Genomic DNA, 18,029 nt, shown 5'->3' with positions numbered 1-18,029 from the left:
AGACACATGAAAAAATGTTCATCATCACTAGCCATCAGGGAGATTCAAATTAAAACAACATTGAGATACCACCTGACACCAGTTAGAATGGCCAAAATTAGCAAGACAGGAAACAACGTGTGTTGGAGAGGATGTGGAGAAAGGGGAACCCTCTTACACTGTTGGTGGGAATGCAAGTTAGTGCAGCCACTTTGGAGAACAGTGTGGAGATTCCTGAAGAAATTAAGAATAGAGCTTCCCTATGACCCTGCAATTGCACTGCTGGGTATTTACCCCAAAGATACAGATGTAGTGAAAAGAAGGGCCATCTGTACCCCAATGTTTATTGCAGCAATGACTACGGTCACCAAACTGTGGAAAGAACCAAGATGCCCTTCAACGGATGAATGGATAAGGAAGATGTCGTACATATACACAATGGAGTATTATGCCTCCATCAGAAAGGATGAATACCCAACTTTTGTAGCAACATGGATGGGACTGGAAGAGATTATGCTGAGCGAAATAAGTCAAGCAGAGAGAGTCAAGTATCATATGGTCTCACTTATTTGTGGAGCATAACAAATAACACAGAGGACATGGGGAGATGGAGAGGAGAGGGAGTTGAGGGAAATTGGAAGGGGAGATGAACCATGAGAGACTATGGACTCTGAAAAACAACCAGAGGGTTTTGAAGAGGGGGGGTGTGGGAGGTTGAGGAACCAGGTGGTGGGTAATAGGGAGGGCACGTACTGCATGGAGCACTGGCTGTGATGCCAAAACAATGAACACTGTTATGCTGTAAATAAACAAATAAACGAATAAAAAAAAAAGAATCTAAGTTAAGACATATTTAGGTTTGTTATAATTTGGCAGTTTATTATTTTTTTTCAAAAACCCAAATTATGTGTGTAATAGCCTGTGGCCTCAGTAATATGTTAGCTTAAAATACAAGATAAATTTATATAATATTGTAACTGAACACATCAGGAAACACACAGAACCCCACTGCTTCAAACAAAACTTGCACGTTTAGCAATGTTTATTTTTAGAAACAAAAGTGCCTGGTAATTTAAGCACAACAATTCCAACATTTGTTCTACTTAATTACGATAAGATGTCATTCCATTCGACTGTTCTCATTTTGTTGTATCATTTGGTTATCCTTCCAAGTGGAAGAAAATATATATTTAAAGTAACACAAAACCAATTCTTTACATTTAAATTTGTGCCTTCTTAACTAAAATAAAAGAAAAAGTACGGGATAGTCACACATACTATCAATTTATGTGTGCTCCTTAAGGGAAAAATTTTCTGGACTCCTCTGTCAACAAACGAGTGGGTAACACATTTCACACCCTTTGTAGTTAGAACCTTGCTTTCCCCTTTCTTCAAATTCTCTTACCCTTAGAGCTCACATGTTCCCTCTTCCTTGGTTACCCTTATTTAAACACACTGTCAAAAAAGCTTGAGGTGCTCATTTATACTACAGTGTCAATGGTTGATACCTTCTGTAAGTGTAATCTTACTTGAAGACACTGGCATTTTACCAGGAATCAGTACCTGAAGCCAAAGCTGTTTAATAAAGGGTAAGATGGTGGGTAGAAGGTTTGCCTGGACCACAGTCTTCTGAAGTCCACCCCCGAGGTGTTTACTGTGGACCTCAGTGCCTGGTTTGCCTGCCTGTGCAGATCTGGTAGCCACAAGCAGTGGCTAGCACATGGACACTTTGCCTGGGGCACTGGGTGGCAGGTGCTCAGATTCACTCACGAGGGCATGCCCAGCAGGGCTGGGAGCAGCTTCTGTTTCCCGAACACTTTCCGAAGCCTTGGGTTCCGGGAAGTTGTGTTGAGAGTGCCGACTGCCCTTCTGTACCCTCTGCTTCTCTATGAACTCCATGCGGGCTACTGTGTATCTGTTCATGGCCATGACTGACACAGCCATGCTGAGGGCAAAGGAACCCCACGCGAGGCTGTCAACAGAAGCCATAGTTAAGAAGGAGTATAGGGCTCTGGTTCCAGAGCTTCCTGCTGGGGGTCAGTATGGTGAAAAACCAGCTCCTTGACCCACTCAATTTGGACCTGGACTTTGGCTCACAAGTTTCAGAGACCACCCATTAGTGTCGTTGTAGCCCAGTGGTTAAGAGAACAACTCTGGAGTCATTGTGCGAAGTCTGCACTATGGGTTTGCACCTATCTCTTATGAGCTATGCGTCCTTGAGCTGGGGGCTTCATCTCTGTGTATCAGTTTCTCATCTGCAAAACTTGACTAATAGTAACCCCACAGGTAGGGTGGTTGTGAGGATATTAATGAACTAATGCTGGGAAATACTGGGAAGTACTGTATCTGCCAACATACAGTGTTGCTTTTTGTTGTGGTGGTGGTCGGCTCTAACCCAAGACAGGGCACTGGTGTTGTTACTTACTATCCTTACCCCCAGAAGCCTGTTGCATTCTGAGATGATGGTCTACACTTCTCACCTTCCATAGAACCCAGCAGAAGTTTTGTTGAGAAAGAACCTCTGCCAACGGGCATTTGTGTGTTTTCAGGGGGTGAAATTCCCAGGTAGAATAGAGTCTCCTTATCCAATGACCTACAAAGAAACCTACCCATAACTGAGTTCCAAACCCACTCCAGAGTTTTCAATCATCCTTAAACATGACTTGACATCAAGAATACCAACATTTAGGGGAAAGGCCCAACAGTAACCAGAAGAAAGGGGGGGCGGGGAGACTCAAGAAAAGAGATGGCACAGAAGAAAATAGCAAGCAGCAGAAAACCCTTTGATCACTATCTATAGAGAGATATGAGAAGACACTGCATGAACAAGGCAAGATGAGGATATAGGAAAAAAGAACAACTAGAAAACAAGAAAGACCTTTTGGACATTCAAGTAAGATCCAAAATAAGAATTCAATAGGAAGGTTGGATGACAAAGAGAGGAAAATTTTCAGGAAGGATTACAAAAAGAAGGAGCTAGAAAATATGAGGGATACAATGACATCTAGTTGATTAATCTGAGTTTCGATATCTAACTAACGAAAGGTTTCTAAAAAGAGAATAGAATGCTAAGGAATGGAAAGAATCAATGAAATAATACCAGAAAATTCCCCAGAATTCTAGGACATGAATATTCAGATGGAAGGTCTGACCCATCAAGCACAGGAAAGAAGAACGAATGAGTGACTGAAAGGAGATTTCTCCACCAAGGTACATTATCCTAACATTTCTGAACACAAGTAATAAAGGGTAGAAAACACCAGCTTATTTGTAACAGAACATGAATCAGAATAGTATGGAACTCCTCCCAGAAGCAATAAGTTCTAGAAGGAAACAGAACCACACCTTCACACTTTTCAGGGAAAATGATTATCAACAAAGAGTTCTATACTCTGCCAAACTATCAAACGCATATGGAGCATTGAATAAGTACCTTTCCAAATATGCAAGAAATAAAATAATTTCTCCCTCATTGAACCGTTTCGTAGAGAGCTACTAGGGGATGTGCTCCCGTAAAATGTGGATGCAAACTAAGTAAGATAACGATATGGTGCCTGGGAAACAGCTCTCCAGGACACAGGAGTAGCAAAGGGACGTGTCATGTGGCATGCCTCAGAACAGCCATCCTGAGTAGAGAGGAAGATGGGGAGTTTTGATGGGGCTGAAAGAGTGGGAGAGACGGGAACTGAGAGATTGCTATGTTTATGCTATTTGACTTTTTATTTTATTTTTATTATTTTTTAAAGATTTTATTTATTCATTTGACAGACAGAGATCACAAGTAGGCAGAGAGACAGGCAGAGAGAGAGAGGAAAGCAGGCTCCCTGCTGAGCAGAGAGCCCGATGTGGGGCTCGATCCCAGGACCCTGAGATCATGACCTGAGCCAAAGGCAGAGGCTTAACCCACTGAGCCACCCAGGTGCCCCACTATCTGACTTTTTTAAAGATTTTATTTTTAAGCAATCTCTGCATCTAAGGTGGGGCTCACATTCACAACCCTGAGATCAAGAGTTGCATGCTCTACCAACTGAGCCATCCAGGTGCCCCTGTGTATTTGATTTTTAAAAACTATTTGCCTCTATTTCTTTGATTAAGAGTTAAGATGTTACAAGTAACTGGAAATGAAACAAAATGATATTGGAAACAAACCGACCATCCTATAGATTCCTTTGATGTTTGAGATCTACTTCAACCCATAGCATGAGTTGGCCATAGTTGTGGGCCAACCTGACATTGATCTGAGCTCTAGTGCAGCTGGGTTCCCCACTGTGTGCAGCGCCAGTGACGTCACCTCAGACACACTCACACCTGTTTGGAAGGAGGAACTAAAGTGGCACACAGTGGAGGGAATGGTGTGATGCTACAAAGAAATGTTTGTAAAAAATAATAATGATAATAGCTTCTTCAGGCCAGAACACAAACTAAGACGAGTACAAAATCTAATACATCATGCAGGTAACAGTGTCACAGACATGTTCACCAAATCCTAGCATGGTAGGATGAGGGAATAAACCGAGAATGTGCTATTTGTTTTACAAAGAGAAAAAGAAAAGTAACATAAGAGATTGTTATACAGGATGAAAATGTACGTGTGTGTGTGTGTGTGTGTGTGTGTGTGTGTAAAGCCACAGCTGTGCTTTGGAAACCCATATCAAAAAGGACTCCTGTAATCTTCTATGGCATGGCTGAGTCTTCCCATTAAGAGACAGAAAGTTTATGTCCTGGCTTTCTCTGTCCATTAGAAACTGGAGCCAGATCTCCCATCACTGAAGTATTTACTAGGCATTATTACTCAGGACTTTCCCCCTAAGCCGTGTTTAAGAAAGCAATAACATCAGTGTCTCTGTTGCCGTAAGGCCTTGACTCTGGGTCAAAGATTTCACAAACCTAATCTCTTTAAAGATTTTATTTATTTATTTGACAGATAGAGATCACAAGTAGACAGAGATGCAGGCAGAGAGAGAGAGAGGAGGAAGCAGGCTCCCCGCCAAGAAGAGAGCCCGATGTGGGGCTCGATCCCAGGACCCTGGGATCATGACCTGAGCCGAAGGCAGAGGCTTTAACCCACTGAGCCACCCAGACGCCCCATCACAAACCTAATCTCTTTAAATGCCTATGAACACTTAAGACAGGTATCATCCCTTCACAGGGGAGAGAGCAGGGCTACAGGATGGTTAAGAAAGTCAACCAAAGTCAGATGGCAGAACGGTGGCAAAGGTCGGTAGTCCCACAAATTTACCTGTGTGCATCCCCACCAGTCCATCAGGACCTGAGCACCACGGCCAGAACTCACCAGTAGGACCAGCCGTAGTCCCACGTCTGAGGCTTCCAATCTTCCGGTCCGAGGTTCACCGTGATTTGAAAAATGGTTGTGTACATCACGTGTGCCACCATACTGAGGAGCCCTGCATACGGAGAGCTCTGTGAGCCCGAGTTAGGAATGGAGTTTCTCTACCTTTTGTGAGTTGGATGAAAGAAAGCCAGTAGAATCCTCCTTGAGTCCCTCCAAGCTGCTTTCGTGTTGCACGCACACACGACTAATTTCTTATTGTCACGAATTCACACAGTGACCATGTCATCCCTCCCATGACCAACTCTCCCCAGGCTATCATGCCCCTGTCTCCCTATGCTCAGAGGCTCCAATGTTCCATTCTCTCTTTCCCAGCACAGAAGAGGGGTCCTTGAGCTCCATCTGGCCTGAATCCACATTCTACAGTGTTTTGTCATGTTATTCTTTTCCATGTGGATGATTTGCTAATGCTTCAATACTGGGATACTCTAGATAGAAAAAAACCAAGTATGTTCTGGCCACACTAGACTCATGGGGTAGTAATCAGGAGGAACAGAAGTTAGCTGCCAATGGGATTTTCTTTCCTTTGTGTCTTGGTCTTTTTGTCTGGAGACCCCCTAAAGACTTTTTTCCCCCATAGATTTGGTAGGATATGTTGAGGATCTGAACGCACATGTCATTTTTCCAGATACTTGGAGTCTGATCTTCTGTTCCAGAAAGCTTTCTTGAATTTTATTTTTTTTATTATTTTTTATTTTTTATTTGTTTATTTTCAGCATAACAGTGTTCATTGTTTTGGCATCACACCCAGTGCTCCATGCAGTACTTGCCCTCCCTATTACCCACCACCTGGTTCCTCAACCTCCCCCCCCCCCTTCAAAACCCTCTGGTTGTTTTTCAGAGTCCATAGTCTCTCATGGTTCATCTCCCCTTCCAGTTTCTGGATTTTATTTTTAAACCCTAGTGTTTTCGTTGTTTTAGTCTTTCTTCTGCAGGGACTCTAATTCCACATATGGTGTTACAATTTAATAAATGTACGGCAAATGGTGGCCAGTTAGAGATCTTCTTCAGGGACCCAACCAGAAATAAATTTAATTGGTGGGGGTGATAATTTATGTTAATAGGGCTGGCTAAAGCCCTTGTTGATGTGAATGCTCAAACATTCTCTCTGACATTGTGCTCACAGTCAAAGCAAAACAGACATCCAGAAAGAAGCCTATTCTCATGATGTTGGGGGGCCCTTGGGGAAGCCAGGACCTGAGGAAGAGTCTTCAAGAGTCCACGGCCTGCCTCTTTGCTATGAAGATCCAGAAACTGGATTTTATCATCCTATTCACTGATGATAAGGCTTGGGAAAGACACCTGACACTTACCAAGCACAGAAGCGAGCTCCCGACTAGACTGATACAGTATTAACAGAGTTTATCAGGACAGAGAAGGGAAGGAAGTCATTTGTTTGGGGTTCTTTCTTGTTGGAAAGGCCAACTCAGGAGACCAAACGAAGTTGCTCTAAAAGTTGCTTGGAGGACAGAGAGGACCCCCACCCCCCCAAAAGGGAGTTCTTCATTCTTATAGGTACTCCAAACTTGGATGATGATTTTTAGCAAGTGACCATTTCTTGCATTCATACTACATACTAGGTGCATTCTTACCAAGTCGTCACCATAGTCTTTTGAGAGAGCTGGCTCAGAGAAGTTGAGTGACTTGCCTGGAGTTGCACAGCCACTAGGTAGCAGAGATCTGAACCCAGTCAGGATTTCATGCCTAACCACCCAACTAAATTAGGCAATTTCTGTTCTCAGAGCCAATGTATCTTCTTCCCAGAGTTGTGATAAAGACGCAGTTAACACATCTTATTCTCCATCCCCTATGCCTACCCCCTTTCTTTTCATCAGTCACCCAAAGCATCATTGCTTTCCCCGCAATGGGGTTAACTCAGTGACTTCTCTGGCAGACCAGTCTGCTGTTCTGCTGAACTGCCCATCAACAGAAAACAGCCCTGCGCTTTGGCTGAAGCTCTGTCCCTTCCTCTGTCCCTCTGTCCCTCCCACTGGGGCAGGCTGTGGGGAGTCAGCCTCTCTGAATATTGCTGTGGGCAAGTACCTGCCAGCACCGTGAGAATGGCCACAGATGCGTCCACCTTGAGCCAGTGGAACCCAGACTTATGATGACTCACTCTGGACCCCAGGAGGATGGCACTTGTCAACAACAGAAGGATATTCAGGATCTCGGCCCCAATGGACAGCCACAGAACACCTGCAAAAACGTGAGGACGACAGAGATGCTGAGTGCTGAAGATTCAGAAGTACCCCCATGTGCAGCCCTTTGGTTTAGTTCACTTCTAAAATAAAAAATAAAAAAACAGATGCCCAAGGGGTTAAAAACAAACAAACAAACAAACACAGCCATGTCTGTTGAATCTGGAGACTTGGCAGTGATAGAGGACTCCTTGGGGTTGAGGGAGGATTGTGTAAATATTGTCCTCCGCTGGGAGGGAAGAAAAATAGAGTGAGAGATGAGAAGACATGAGAGATGTTGGGGGTCTTTATCCCCCAGCTCAAAAGCTAATGTGTTGTTTAGATTTCACCAGAAGATGTTATCTTTGTCTTTTTAAAGAAGATACACACACTTAAACAAGAAGGTCGAGACATCGGAGAGTAAGAGCCTCGGTTAGAGATCCCCAAACCTTACTGGTCTCGATGTGAGCCAATTACCAGCCCTCCGGAGGGGACCCCGCCTGTGGCTCCAAGGAACTGTGTTGGAGGTGGAGGCCAGTGGATCGAGGGAGGGGACAGGGTGGCAAGTGCATGTTCCTGGAAGTCCCTCAGTAGAGCCCGCCAGATGCTGGGGACCCAGGAAGGGATGAAACAGGTGTGATTCATGCCTTCACAAAACCTTTATACCAGCTGGGGAAACAGATACTGAGAAAGTCATCGTGAATGTGATGAGTGTTATAGAGACAAAGTGCTCAAGAGAGTGGTGGTCAGAGCTCATCTCTTCCCAGCCCCGTGTCTACCACGCATTGGTGGCTTGTAGTGAGACACAGTAGGAGTGTTTGTACCTTTGGAAACAGCAAACACTACCCGTCAGGGCTTCCCATCCCTCCCCGTGGGCAAAATTGGAAGTTGGACATTTTCCAGCACCATTGACTATAGGGCACGCGGAGAGAGCCTGCCATTCTAGCTGTTGGATTTGACTCTGTGGGAACATCATAAATCACTCTCTCACCTTTTCTCCCATCCCCACAAAAACAGTAAAAGTTATCCCAGTTGTGGGGCGTGCTGGTGGACAGAACACGAGTAAGGGATTTACCTTGATCTTCAGCTGGTATTATACTCCGGAAACTCCTACACTTTTCACCTAGGACACAAAGAGAATATAGTCATAAGTAGGAGCAGCCAAGACAATTAGCGACTGACCACGTTTCTAGCACCTTTAGTCAATGCCGGGTCATTCTGAACGAGGACTGGGGGGGAATATAGCAGATTGTTTTATTGGTGATGTGCTGCCTCCCCACCCACCCCATGAGAGCATGATCTGATCCCATCTCCTCCCATCCCATCCCGTGAGTCTGGGCTTGGCCCTGTGACTTTCTTTGGCCAGTGCATTGCCAGCTGCCATGAGATGGGTTACTTCTGCTTAGAAGCTTTAAGAGCCAACGGACTGCCCACTGGTTCACATTCTCCTGAAGGATGGAGTCTCCATCAGCCTGGGTCCCTGAATGGCTGTGGGGAAGACTCATCCCATGCCCACCTGAAAAATCCACACAGAATGAACTAGAAGCGAATCTGATTTAAACCACCGGGGATCTGGGGGTTGTTTGTTACTGCGGCACAATCCAGCCCATCTGGACTGATACTGCGAGCCTTAGACCCGGGATTCTCAACTTCCCCAACAGCATCCCCTATGTATGAGTCTCAGATAGTTTGTTTCCAGTTAGAGGGAAAGTAACAACTTTGGTAATGATATTTAGAAATGAGTTAAAGCAGGGTGCCTGGGTGGCTCAGTTCGGTTATGCGTCCAACTCTTGATTTCGGCGCAGGTCACGATCTGAGGGTCTCGGAATCAGGCCCTGTGTTGGGTTCTGGGCTGAGCGTGGAGCCTGCCTAGGATTCTCTCTCTCCCTTTCCCTTTGCCCCTCTCCCTGCTTGTGCTCTCTCTCTCTCTCTAAAATAAATAAATCTTGAAAAGAACTAGAGCAGATTCGTATCTGTTACTTAGTGCCTCGCTTTTTGCATTCCATTGTACTTTCTGGAGTGTGGAAAGACTGTGTGCATCAGAGAGAATCCCGCCTCCACCCCCCAGGCTTACTTCATGTTCTGGAAGGATGGGCTTTGCTTAGGAGTATTATCAGCCCTGGCAGGTGTCCAGATGCCCGCACAATCACCTGCTTCTTCCCCGAAGAGCAGGGGTGGCTCCAACGACCCCAGAGGGTTAGTGATGGGTACAGGACAGCTTACGCAGAGGCAGTCTGAGCATCAGGACTCAGTCTGCAGGGACCCAGCCCAGGGCTGTCCCACTACAGCATGGATTTAATGCATTCCCGTGGACAGCAGGGAACATGCAGGGGGATGTGGAGAGACCTAAGACCCAGAGCAGCTCCCCGACTGGGCTGCTAGGAACTAAAACAGGGTAACGTGGGCCACCAATCATTAACTCTTTAAAGAATGGCTTTCTCATCCCTAAAACAGGTTCAGTAGTCCCTGCAGTAGCCTCGCTTTGAGGATTTTATGACATCATAGACGGGAAAGTTGCTCTCAGTTCCTACTCATTGCAATAAAGAGTTCTGCTGGGCCCTTTTTGCACGTGACTAGCACACATCATGATTAATTATAATAGACTCTAAGTACCCTGAGGGTCAGGGTCACATCACCTCCCTTTTCTGGAAGTGTTCAGGGACAGAAATAAGCTCAGGGGAACATCTTTTGACTGTGGAAATTACTTCTCTTTTGTTGGAGAGAAAATGCCAGGTAACTCCCTTATTCAAGAACTTACAGTGGCTCCCTATTCCTCCAGTACTGAGTCAAAGTCTCTCTTCTTGTACGGCTAGCCTCCTCTCCCTATCCTCAACACAGAGCCCTGCCCTTGGCTTCACCTTCTACAGGGTCAGGCTCACTCGGGAAGGACCGGATGCAGGAGCAGTCCACACCCCTGGCAGCGCAGGTCTAAAGGACGATAATCGTTAAGATTTGCCATACTCGGGGCACCTGGGTGGCTCAGTGGGTTAAACCTCTGCCTTCAGCTCAGGTTATGATCTCAGGGTCCTGGGATCGAGCCCCACATCGAGCTCTCTGCTCAGCAGGGAGCCTGCTTCCCTCTCTCTCTCTCTACTTGCCTCTCTATCTACTTGTGATCTATCTCTATATATCAAATAAACAAAATCTAAAAAAAAAAAAAAGATTTGCCATACTCATCTTCATGAAACTCCAAGTTCCCTGGGGCCTCATTGCTTTGCATGTCTGCAGGGCTCCTCTACTGGGCTGTCGGAGGAAGAGGAACGAAGCCTGGGTTTATGCTAGAGGCATATTATTTGGTTGAGCTGCCCTGCTGGGATACTTTCTGACGGACGGACAGACGTGCAGAAGGACTCCACCTGTCACAGAACCGTTCACAACAATCAGCCCGGGCGGGGGGGAGGATATTTACACAGCCTGTAGGCTGAGGACGACAGCCTCGGCGACCCATCAGCCGATCTAAAGCCACTTTGGTCTCTTCAGCCACTTTTTAATTAACCAGTTTTAATTCAGCCAATTTTTAATTACGTCAACTTTGCATTGAGGCAAGGAGTCCGTTTTCCTCGCAGATTCTCTGATGTGGGGGCAGCGGCTGTGATGGTATGGTCAGAGCTGCAAAAATTTGTCCGCGTCCCCCTGGTTCTTCCAAAGAGGCCCCCACAACTTTTGGGGGACGTCTCTACACCACACGCCGCTTTCAGAGAAACATTGTATAGAAATCTCACTCTCTTCATCTGTGAAATGGGTGCTCCAGTGAAAATGTTGTGCAAGGATTCTGTGAAGTACCTGATACTTTTTTTTGGAGTGTTTCGTTACCCGTAAGGGTGAGTACACATAGCCTTTGACAGATCTGGAGACCAGGCTCAGACTGGTTGGAAGAGTCAGAATCAGGAACTGGGCTCTCCCACCCGACACCCGTATGTTCTTTTGTATCCCCACCTGCTGTCTTTCTCTTTCTTTTTTTTCCTTTTTTTTCCCCCACCTGCTGTCTTTCTACATAATGAACGGGGCACTAATCATCTATGTGGCCTTCCCAATAGGCCTACCCTTCATCATGGGAATAAAGAAGGGACCAGGTACAGAGCTGGGGGGGGGGCAAAGAGAAACTGAGGGCCAGCCAAGAAGATTAGGGGAATTCACCATAGCTCTGAAGGCTGAGGTCAGCCTGGGAAAGGAGTCAGGCCACAGTGACCCCTTGATTAATCCGAATCCCCAGAAATGATGTTCCTTTTGAATGAGGCCAGCAGGATTAAAAGGAAAAATCTTCATAAATCCCACAAAAGCCAGAGAGGCGGGTGTTACATAGCTGGGTGGTGAGGGCTTCTCCAGCCACGTGGGGCGACGAGCCAGCTTGGGACACAGAGGCCAGGTCCCCAGCGCTGGGCTCTCACATCCCTGTCTGCTCGTCCTCCACTCCCTCCCCCCACGGGGTGCCCCGGCCCCTCCGTCCTTGACCTTTTGTGGGGTTTAGCAGAACAGTGAAGATCTGGAACCCAGAACATTGTGTTGACTCCTTGCTTCGCCTAAGGAAAAGAGCACAGTCTTCAGACCCTGGAATCAGAGGCACTGCCCCCCCCCCACCGCCCCCCACCTTAAAAGGTACTAGGGCAACAGGAGTGGGAATAGGAAGAGGTGGCTTGAGCCAGGGATGTCTGCAAATCACACTCCAGGCAAGGGCACCCCCGGAGGGTCAGCTTGTGCAGGGACAGAGAGGAAGCTGTTCAGAAGGAAAATATCCAGGAGGCCTCACAGTGCTGCAGAGCTGGGGGTGGGGGGCTGCCCTGAGGCGGCTTTCCTGGGCTTTTTTGCATTTTATTTATTTTTTCAGCGGAACAGTCCTGGGCTTTTTTGGATCAAGGGCGCCCTCTCCAGGCTGGAGTGCTTACTGGCAGATCTCCTGAGCAGTCTGAGCCATTTGGGTGCCTTCCCATTCACCTCTGGCTATAATCCTTTTCTTTCATGTCCCCCGAATCTCCCAGGCACTTGTGATAAATTACACTTAAGAGCAGATGTTTGTGTGAAGTGAGCTTTAAATGGGGGCCCCAGGCCATATTCTGCTACAGACGTGCTTTCTCGGGCCTATGTGATGTTTTGAAAATAACTTTTTTTTTTTTTTTAAGATAATTTACTTATCTGAGAGAGAGAGGAGAGATTGAGCAGCGGGGAGGGGCAGAGGGAGAGATCTGAAGCAGAGTCCCTGCTGAGCATGGAACCCCATGGGGGGCTCAATCCCATGACTACAAGATCATGACCTGAGCTGAAACCAAGAGTCCGGGGTTCAGCCGACTGAACCACCCAAGTGCCCCTTCAAGTTATTTTTAAATTGAGAGTTTTCACGTGGAAATCCAAATATCTTACTTCCCGTGAAAAATCAAAGGGTCTGACAATACCGAGAGCTTAAGTCCACGAGGCCATAACGCTGAGCAGAGCCAGGGGCTGCCTCCTTTAGCTGGGGGTGAGGTTCAAGGTCATTGCCATTCCTTGCTGCCTTTGCTCCATTAGCTTCTGTTACCACCTTCTGTGGGCACTGGTTTTCGACCTGGGATGAGTATCTTTTGTTTCGTTCTTTTGTAGGTTTGCTATGACTTTAGTTATTATTCAATAAAAACTTAATTCTAAACTTTTTGATCTGAGGTCATCTTGTAACATGTGAAGGTGATCACATTTCTCTTGAGGGAGGGAAAAAAAAAAAGGTGTTCTGGAGAAGACGTCGTCTTCTTGGTTCTTAACAAAGTGATGGCCATATTTAGAGACTGTGGTTTACCCGGTTTACCTAATTAGGTTTACCTAACATAATGAAATTTATAACTTCATTATATTAGGAAACCTATTAAATATGAGCAGAGGTTTTTTGGATTGATGGACACAAATGTATTCAGTTGCAATTATAAGACAACTGTCCTTCAGTTAAGTTTTGGGCTTTGGGTCGGGGAGGGGCGAAAGAGGGAGTTTGGATTAAGAAGTCTGACCTCCGTGTCTTGCTTTACTAGTATCTAACTGCTCAGTCTTACAAGGGGGCACTTCTGTCTCTAGAAGTCAGTTTTCCCACCTATAAAAGGCACCTGTTGTTTTAGGTAAGACTTTCACAAAGAACATTCCTCCAAACAGACTCTTTTTCCTGTGGTCGACTAACTTCGGGAAGCCCTGGGATATGTAATAAACCGTGAACAGTCTTCTTCATTGTGATACCTCTTAGAAATTTTAACATGTTAACATGCATTGTGAATTTTCAAGAAGAAAGTATAATCTGCAACATTTTCCAATTTGTTTTGAAAATCAAAACTCTTTTTATGTAATTTCACAAAAAGCATCTCAAAACGCATCTCGGGGCGGGGCGGGGCGGGGCGGGGGGACATCCTCTTTGAGAAAACCCAACGAGGTGCTTGTTAAAGTCTCTTTCTGGCGTGACATCAAGTTTATAAGATGTGCATAAACCAAAAGGAGTCAAGAATGACACTCTTTATTTCTACTTGGCTTTGTGCATGAATCACCGAGAACTTCAAATGTATTTTAATTTAAATCTATTTAAATAAATCCAAAACTTAAATTGATTTAAATTTATAAATTTAAATTAAATATATTTAAATATTTAATTTTTTTTTATTTGACAGAGAGAGAGAGATCACAAGTAGGCAGAGAGGCAGGCAGAGAGAGAGTGAGGAAGCAGGCTTCCTGCTGAGCAGAGAGCCCGATGCGGGACTCGATCCCAGGACCCTGAGACCATGACCTGAGCCGAAGGCAGAGGCTTAACCCACTGAGCCACCCAGGTGCCCCTATTTAAATATTTAAAAGCCTTTCAGGTGTGTGATCCATGAGAAGGCAGTGTGTGTGTGCATAGTAAACACTCGGCGGGTTGGCAGAAGTGCCAAGGGATTCCTGGTCTCTCAAGAAAGAAGACTGGAAGACCCTCACGTAGCCATTGGCCCCTGTTTTAGGTTGAGAAGGCTCCCCTCCCCCAATCTGGTAATAACTTTTAGCAGAAAGCTCAGAGACCGTTTATATCATCTCTTGCGTAGTGTTTGTGTGAATATGTCAGGCATGTGCCATATGCCGGTAGACGGTTTGCACCTGCTTCCACTCCTGCCTGAAGCCGGATGCTTTGACATCATTTAAGAGATGAGGCTTCCTTCGGCTCAGGTCATGATCTCAGGGTCCTGGGATCGAGTCCCACGTCGGGCTCCCTGCACTGAAGGGAGCCTGCTTCCCTCTCACTCTCTCTGCCTGCCTCTCTGCCTACTTGTGATCTCTCTCTGTCAAAATTAATAAATAAAATCTTAAAAAAAAAAAAAACATTTAAAGAGATGAGGCTTCCAGTCCCTGCAAAGTCCAGCCTTCCCTCGAGCCCAGCCCAGCACAGTCCTTTCTCCCAGTTCTCTGGTCACTGGGGAAGCGGCTCCTAATGTCTAATCTTCTAATTCCTGCCCTCAGGTTCATGTTCTACCATGGCCCAACCTCCCCTAGCATTACAATTAGTGATGGTTCCAATTTTCTTCAGTTAGGTTTTTTTTTCCCAGTTTTTTTTTCTTGCTCAGTTCCTTGTCCTGGAGTGACCATGACCTTGTGTCGCAGGGGAGGAGAAGCTGCCTCAGGTGACACCGTAGAGCCACGTGAGTTAAATTCTTCCATGACGAGGCCTCCCTGCCACCCTGCCTTGTGTTCTAATCCAGATATGGGAAGTGCCCTGCCTCAGACCTTTGCTCATTCTGTTCTGTCCACCTGGAATAGCCTCAGCCCTAATCTCCATCTATTAAAATCACAGTCCTGCTTGGAGGTCTGGGTGCAGCGGCCACTTCCTTTAGAAAGACTTCGCCATGCCCAGAGATATAAGGAACTTTTTTGTCCCTTCTATTCCCATATCATAGGTCAGTCTTTGTGAAAACTGTTGTCCTATTTTTCCTTGTTTTAGTTTCAACTCAGTTCTCACCACCTTGGCTCACTTGCCTTTCTCTCCCTCCATTCTCCTAGCACATTCTCCCTGTGCTTAACAAGGAAATGGCTTTTAGCAAATTTGTTCCGTGCTGCTCCGAGTGCCCTTTTTCCAGAGGATTTTGCTGTCCCCTGGGTCATGTTTCTCTGACTTTGGTGTGTGTCTTAATCACCAGGGGAGCTTACTAGAAGTACAGATAACACCAGATGGAAAGGAGAGCCATGGGGAATAAAAAGCAATGCTATGAGGATGAGAAAAGAAAAGGCAATTGAGAATTCTAGGAAAAACAAAAAGCTACACAAGAAATTTAATGTAATGATAGCACCTCTTTGATTCCATGATGAACAATATTTATATACTCCAAATAAATGATCGGTTTGTTGATTTATCTAAAACAGTAATATAGATATATCAGGAAGAGGGCAGAATAGATGTGGGATGTGGGGGTACGAGAGATTTAGCCTCATCTATTATGACAGCAACTCAACAAAGAAGGTCTAACATGAAGACAGCACATGTTTTTTGAAACATGGAAACAAATACCAGAAGAAACAACTTAGCCAAAAGGGGTTTCCCTGATGGGCGGGACTAGGTTATAAAAAAGCCAGAAGGCAGCAGGGGTCTGTTGATTTTTCTTATAAGCATTTCAAAATGATTTTATCTTTTATCTATGTGTAAATATTACCTTGGTTAACATATTTTTTTTTAAAGGACTGTAGATTTCTAGACCCCCTCTGAGACCTACTGAATCAGAATCTCCAGGGGCTGGGCACCTGGGTGTGTATTAACTTCCTGGGTGGTTGTCCTGCTCAGCAAACATTTGATAGCCGGTGTGATGCTTACACACAGCTATGGAAACTGAAGTAGGCATTCCTCAGATGGGGACTTGGAAGGGGAGTGGAAGTCTCCAAGCAACTCATCTATGGGATTGGTGACCATATTTTTCAAATTGAAAATCTGAGACTGCTTTTGGTGCCCTCCAGAATGCAAGACCCTAAGCCTTCTGTGCCTGTTTGTGGGGTAGAGAGCAGACTTATAGGAGGATAGCTGCACTCCCCAGGGGACGGGGCAGGGAGGGGCTTCTGGTAGCCTTAGCTCAAGGCACTGTGGCAGGGTGTGGATCCTACTTAAAGCAAAGGCCATAAGCATTGACTGGGATACGAGGAAGGGTAGGACCTGGCATTGCCCTCCTGTGGCCCCCACTAAGGCAGGATGGAGAGAGGTAAGCGCCATATCAGAGGGTTTCTCCTTGCATCCTTTTACTCGGACCTCAGGAATAAACCACTAATGCTATGAGGGTTGGAAAAGGCCATTAGAAGCTCCAGAGAAAGTAAAAAGCTGGTCAAGAAATTTAACACGTTAAGCCCAAGATCAAGAGACAAAGGGGGAGGGGGGCTTTCCTTTCCACCTTGAGGGGTGTGCTTTCCTAGCAGGAAGGGAAGAGAATCTTGGCCCCAAGCATGGGCTTGGGTTTCTGGGCAGGATGCCTGACCCTGGGGAGTCCAAGTCCTCCTTCCTCAGTTCCTTGGGAGGTTAAAAAAAAATAGAAAAAGAAAAAGAAAGAAAGAAATTTCCGATATATAGGAGATCCAAACACCAAAACTTCCTCTCCCTTTTCTCTCTCGTCTCTCCCCCTCCCCCATTTCCCTCACCACCCCTCTGCCAAACCCACAGAAGCTCAAAAGATCAGAGCTACATCATGGGGTAAGGAAGGGGTTGGCCTTACCAGCCATGTGACCTAAAACTCTAAGCCTCAGTTTCCTCATTTGTGAGCCGAGGAAATGGTATCCACTCTGCGGGGTTATTTCGAGGGTGTCCAGAGACAAAGGTCTAACTTGTTAAGGATTCTCACTTCTGGAAGGTGCCCCACAGAGGGGGTCCCTTCCCACCAATGATGACAAAAGTCAGTTTTCTAAGAGCACCTGCTGTTCCAAGCCCCCCTTCAGAGTGCAAGGATGCAGTCTGGAGACAGACGGGGCCATTTGGGGTTCTCTAGGGCTTGGGTGACAGTAGCGAAGGGTAAAAGCGAGGGTTGACCACCACACGGTTGGTGTGTTGCAGGCACGGTTGCAAGACAGTGAATGCAGTCAGTTAATCTTTATAAGAACTCTTGGTCACGAGTACCGCTCTCGTTCTCATTTGACATCTGAGAAAGCAAGCTCAGAGAGGTGAAGAGGTTGCCCAAGGATCCAGAGGCACTCAGTGGCTGCTCTGGGACTCAAAGCCAGGTGGCCCGGCTCCAGAGCTTCTGCACCTGTTCCCAGCCCCCACCCCTGCAGCCGTGCTCACCTGTGCCGCCAAGGTTCTCCTCGCAGGACTGCCAGAGCCCCACGTGGAATCTGCATTGGATGTACTTGTCGTCCCCCGTCTCCCAAGTGTACTGGACGGCCTGGCTCCCGGTGTCCCTCCTGCCATCGCTGTCCTGGCCCCCGCTGAAGTGACTGCAGTGCGGCCCGCCCCGCTGGTCCAGGCACAGAGGCTTTGCCACCTTCCGGGTCCCCTCGCACCAGTAGCTGCTGCCCACAGCGACGAGGGAGAAGGCCAGGGCGAGGCAGGCGGCGAGGAGGGTCAGCACCTGCTGCTGTCTGGCCCCGACCAT

At 46.4% G+C, this 18,029-nt stretch overlaps 1 protein-coding gene across 1 annotated transcript; it reads right to left on the bottom strand.

Annotated features, from left to right (window-relative positions):
* Window positions 1-1,692: 1,692 nt before the first annotated feature.
* Window positions 1,693-18,029, bottom strand: GSG1L2 (GSG1 like 2). Its single transcript, XM_045984429.1, has 5 exons — window positions 17,720-18,029; window positions 8,582-8,629; window positions 7,373-7,525; window positions 5,273-5,384; window positions 1,693-1,951 (listed from the first exon to the last, which is right to left on the bottom strand). Exons 1-5 carry the CDS (start codon window positions 18,027-18,029, stop codon window positions 1,693-1,695), a joined length of 882 nt encoding a protein of 293 aa, XP_045840385.1.

Source organism: Meles meles, chromosome 18 (assembly GCF_922984935.1).
Source record: "Meles meles chromosome 18, mMelMel3.1 paternal haplotype, whole genome shotgun sequence".
Classification (NCBI taxonomy): domain Eukaryota; kingdom Metazoa; phylum Chordata; class Mammalia; order Carnivora; family Mustelidae; genus Meles; species Meles meles.
Note: the sequence above shows the minus strand (reverse complement) of the source record. Positions and strands in the feature narration are given on the sequence as shown.

Coding starts and splice junctions, on each gene's coding strand:
- GSG1L2 (XM_045984429.1), bottom strand. CDS start 18,029: ATGGTCGGGGCCAGACAGCAGCAGGTGCTGACCCTCCTCGCCGCCTGC. Junction 7,526..8,581: donor AATACCAGCTGAAGATCAAG/GTAAATCCCTTA, acceptor ACGTTTTTGCAG/GTGTTCTGTGGCTGTCCATT. Junction 1,952..5,272: donor GACTACGGCTGGTCCTACTG/GTGAGTTCTGGC, acceptor TTCTGTTGACAG/CCTCGCGTGGGGTTCCTTTG.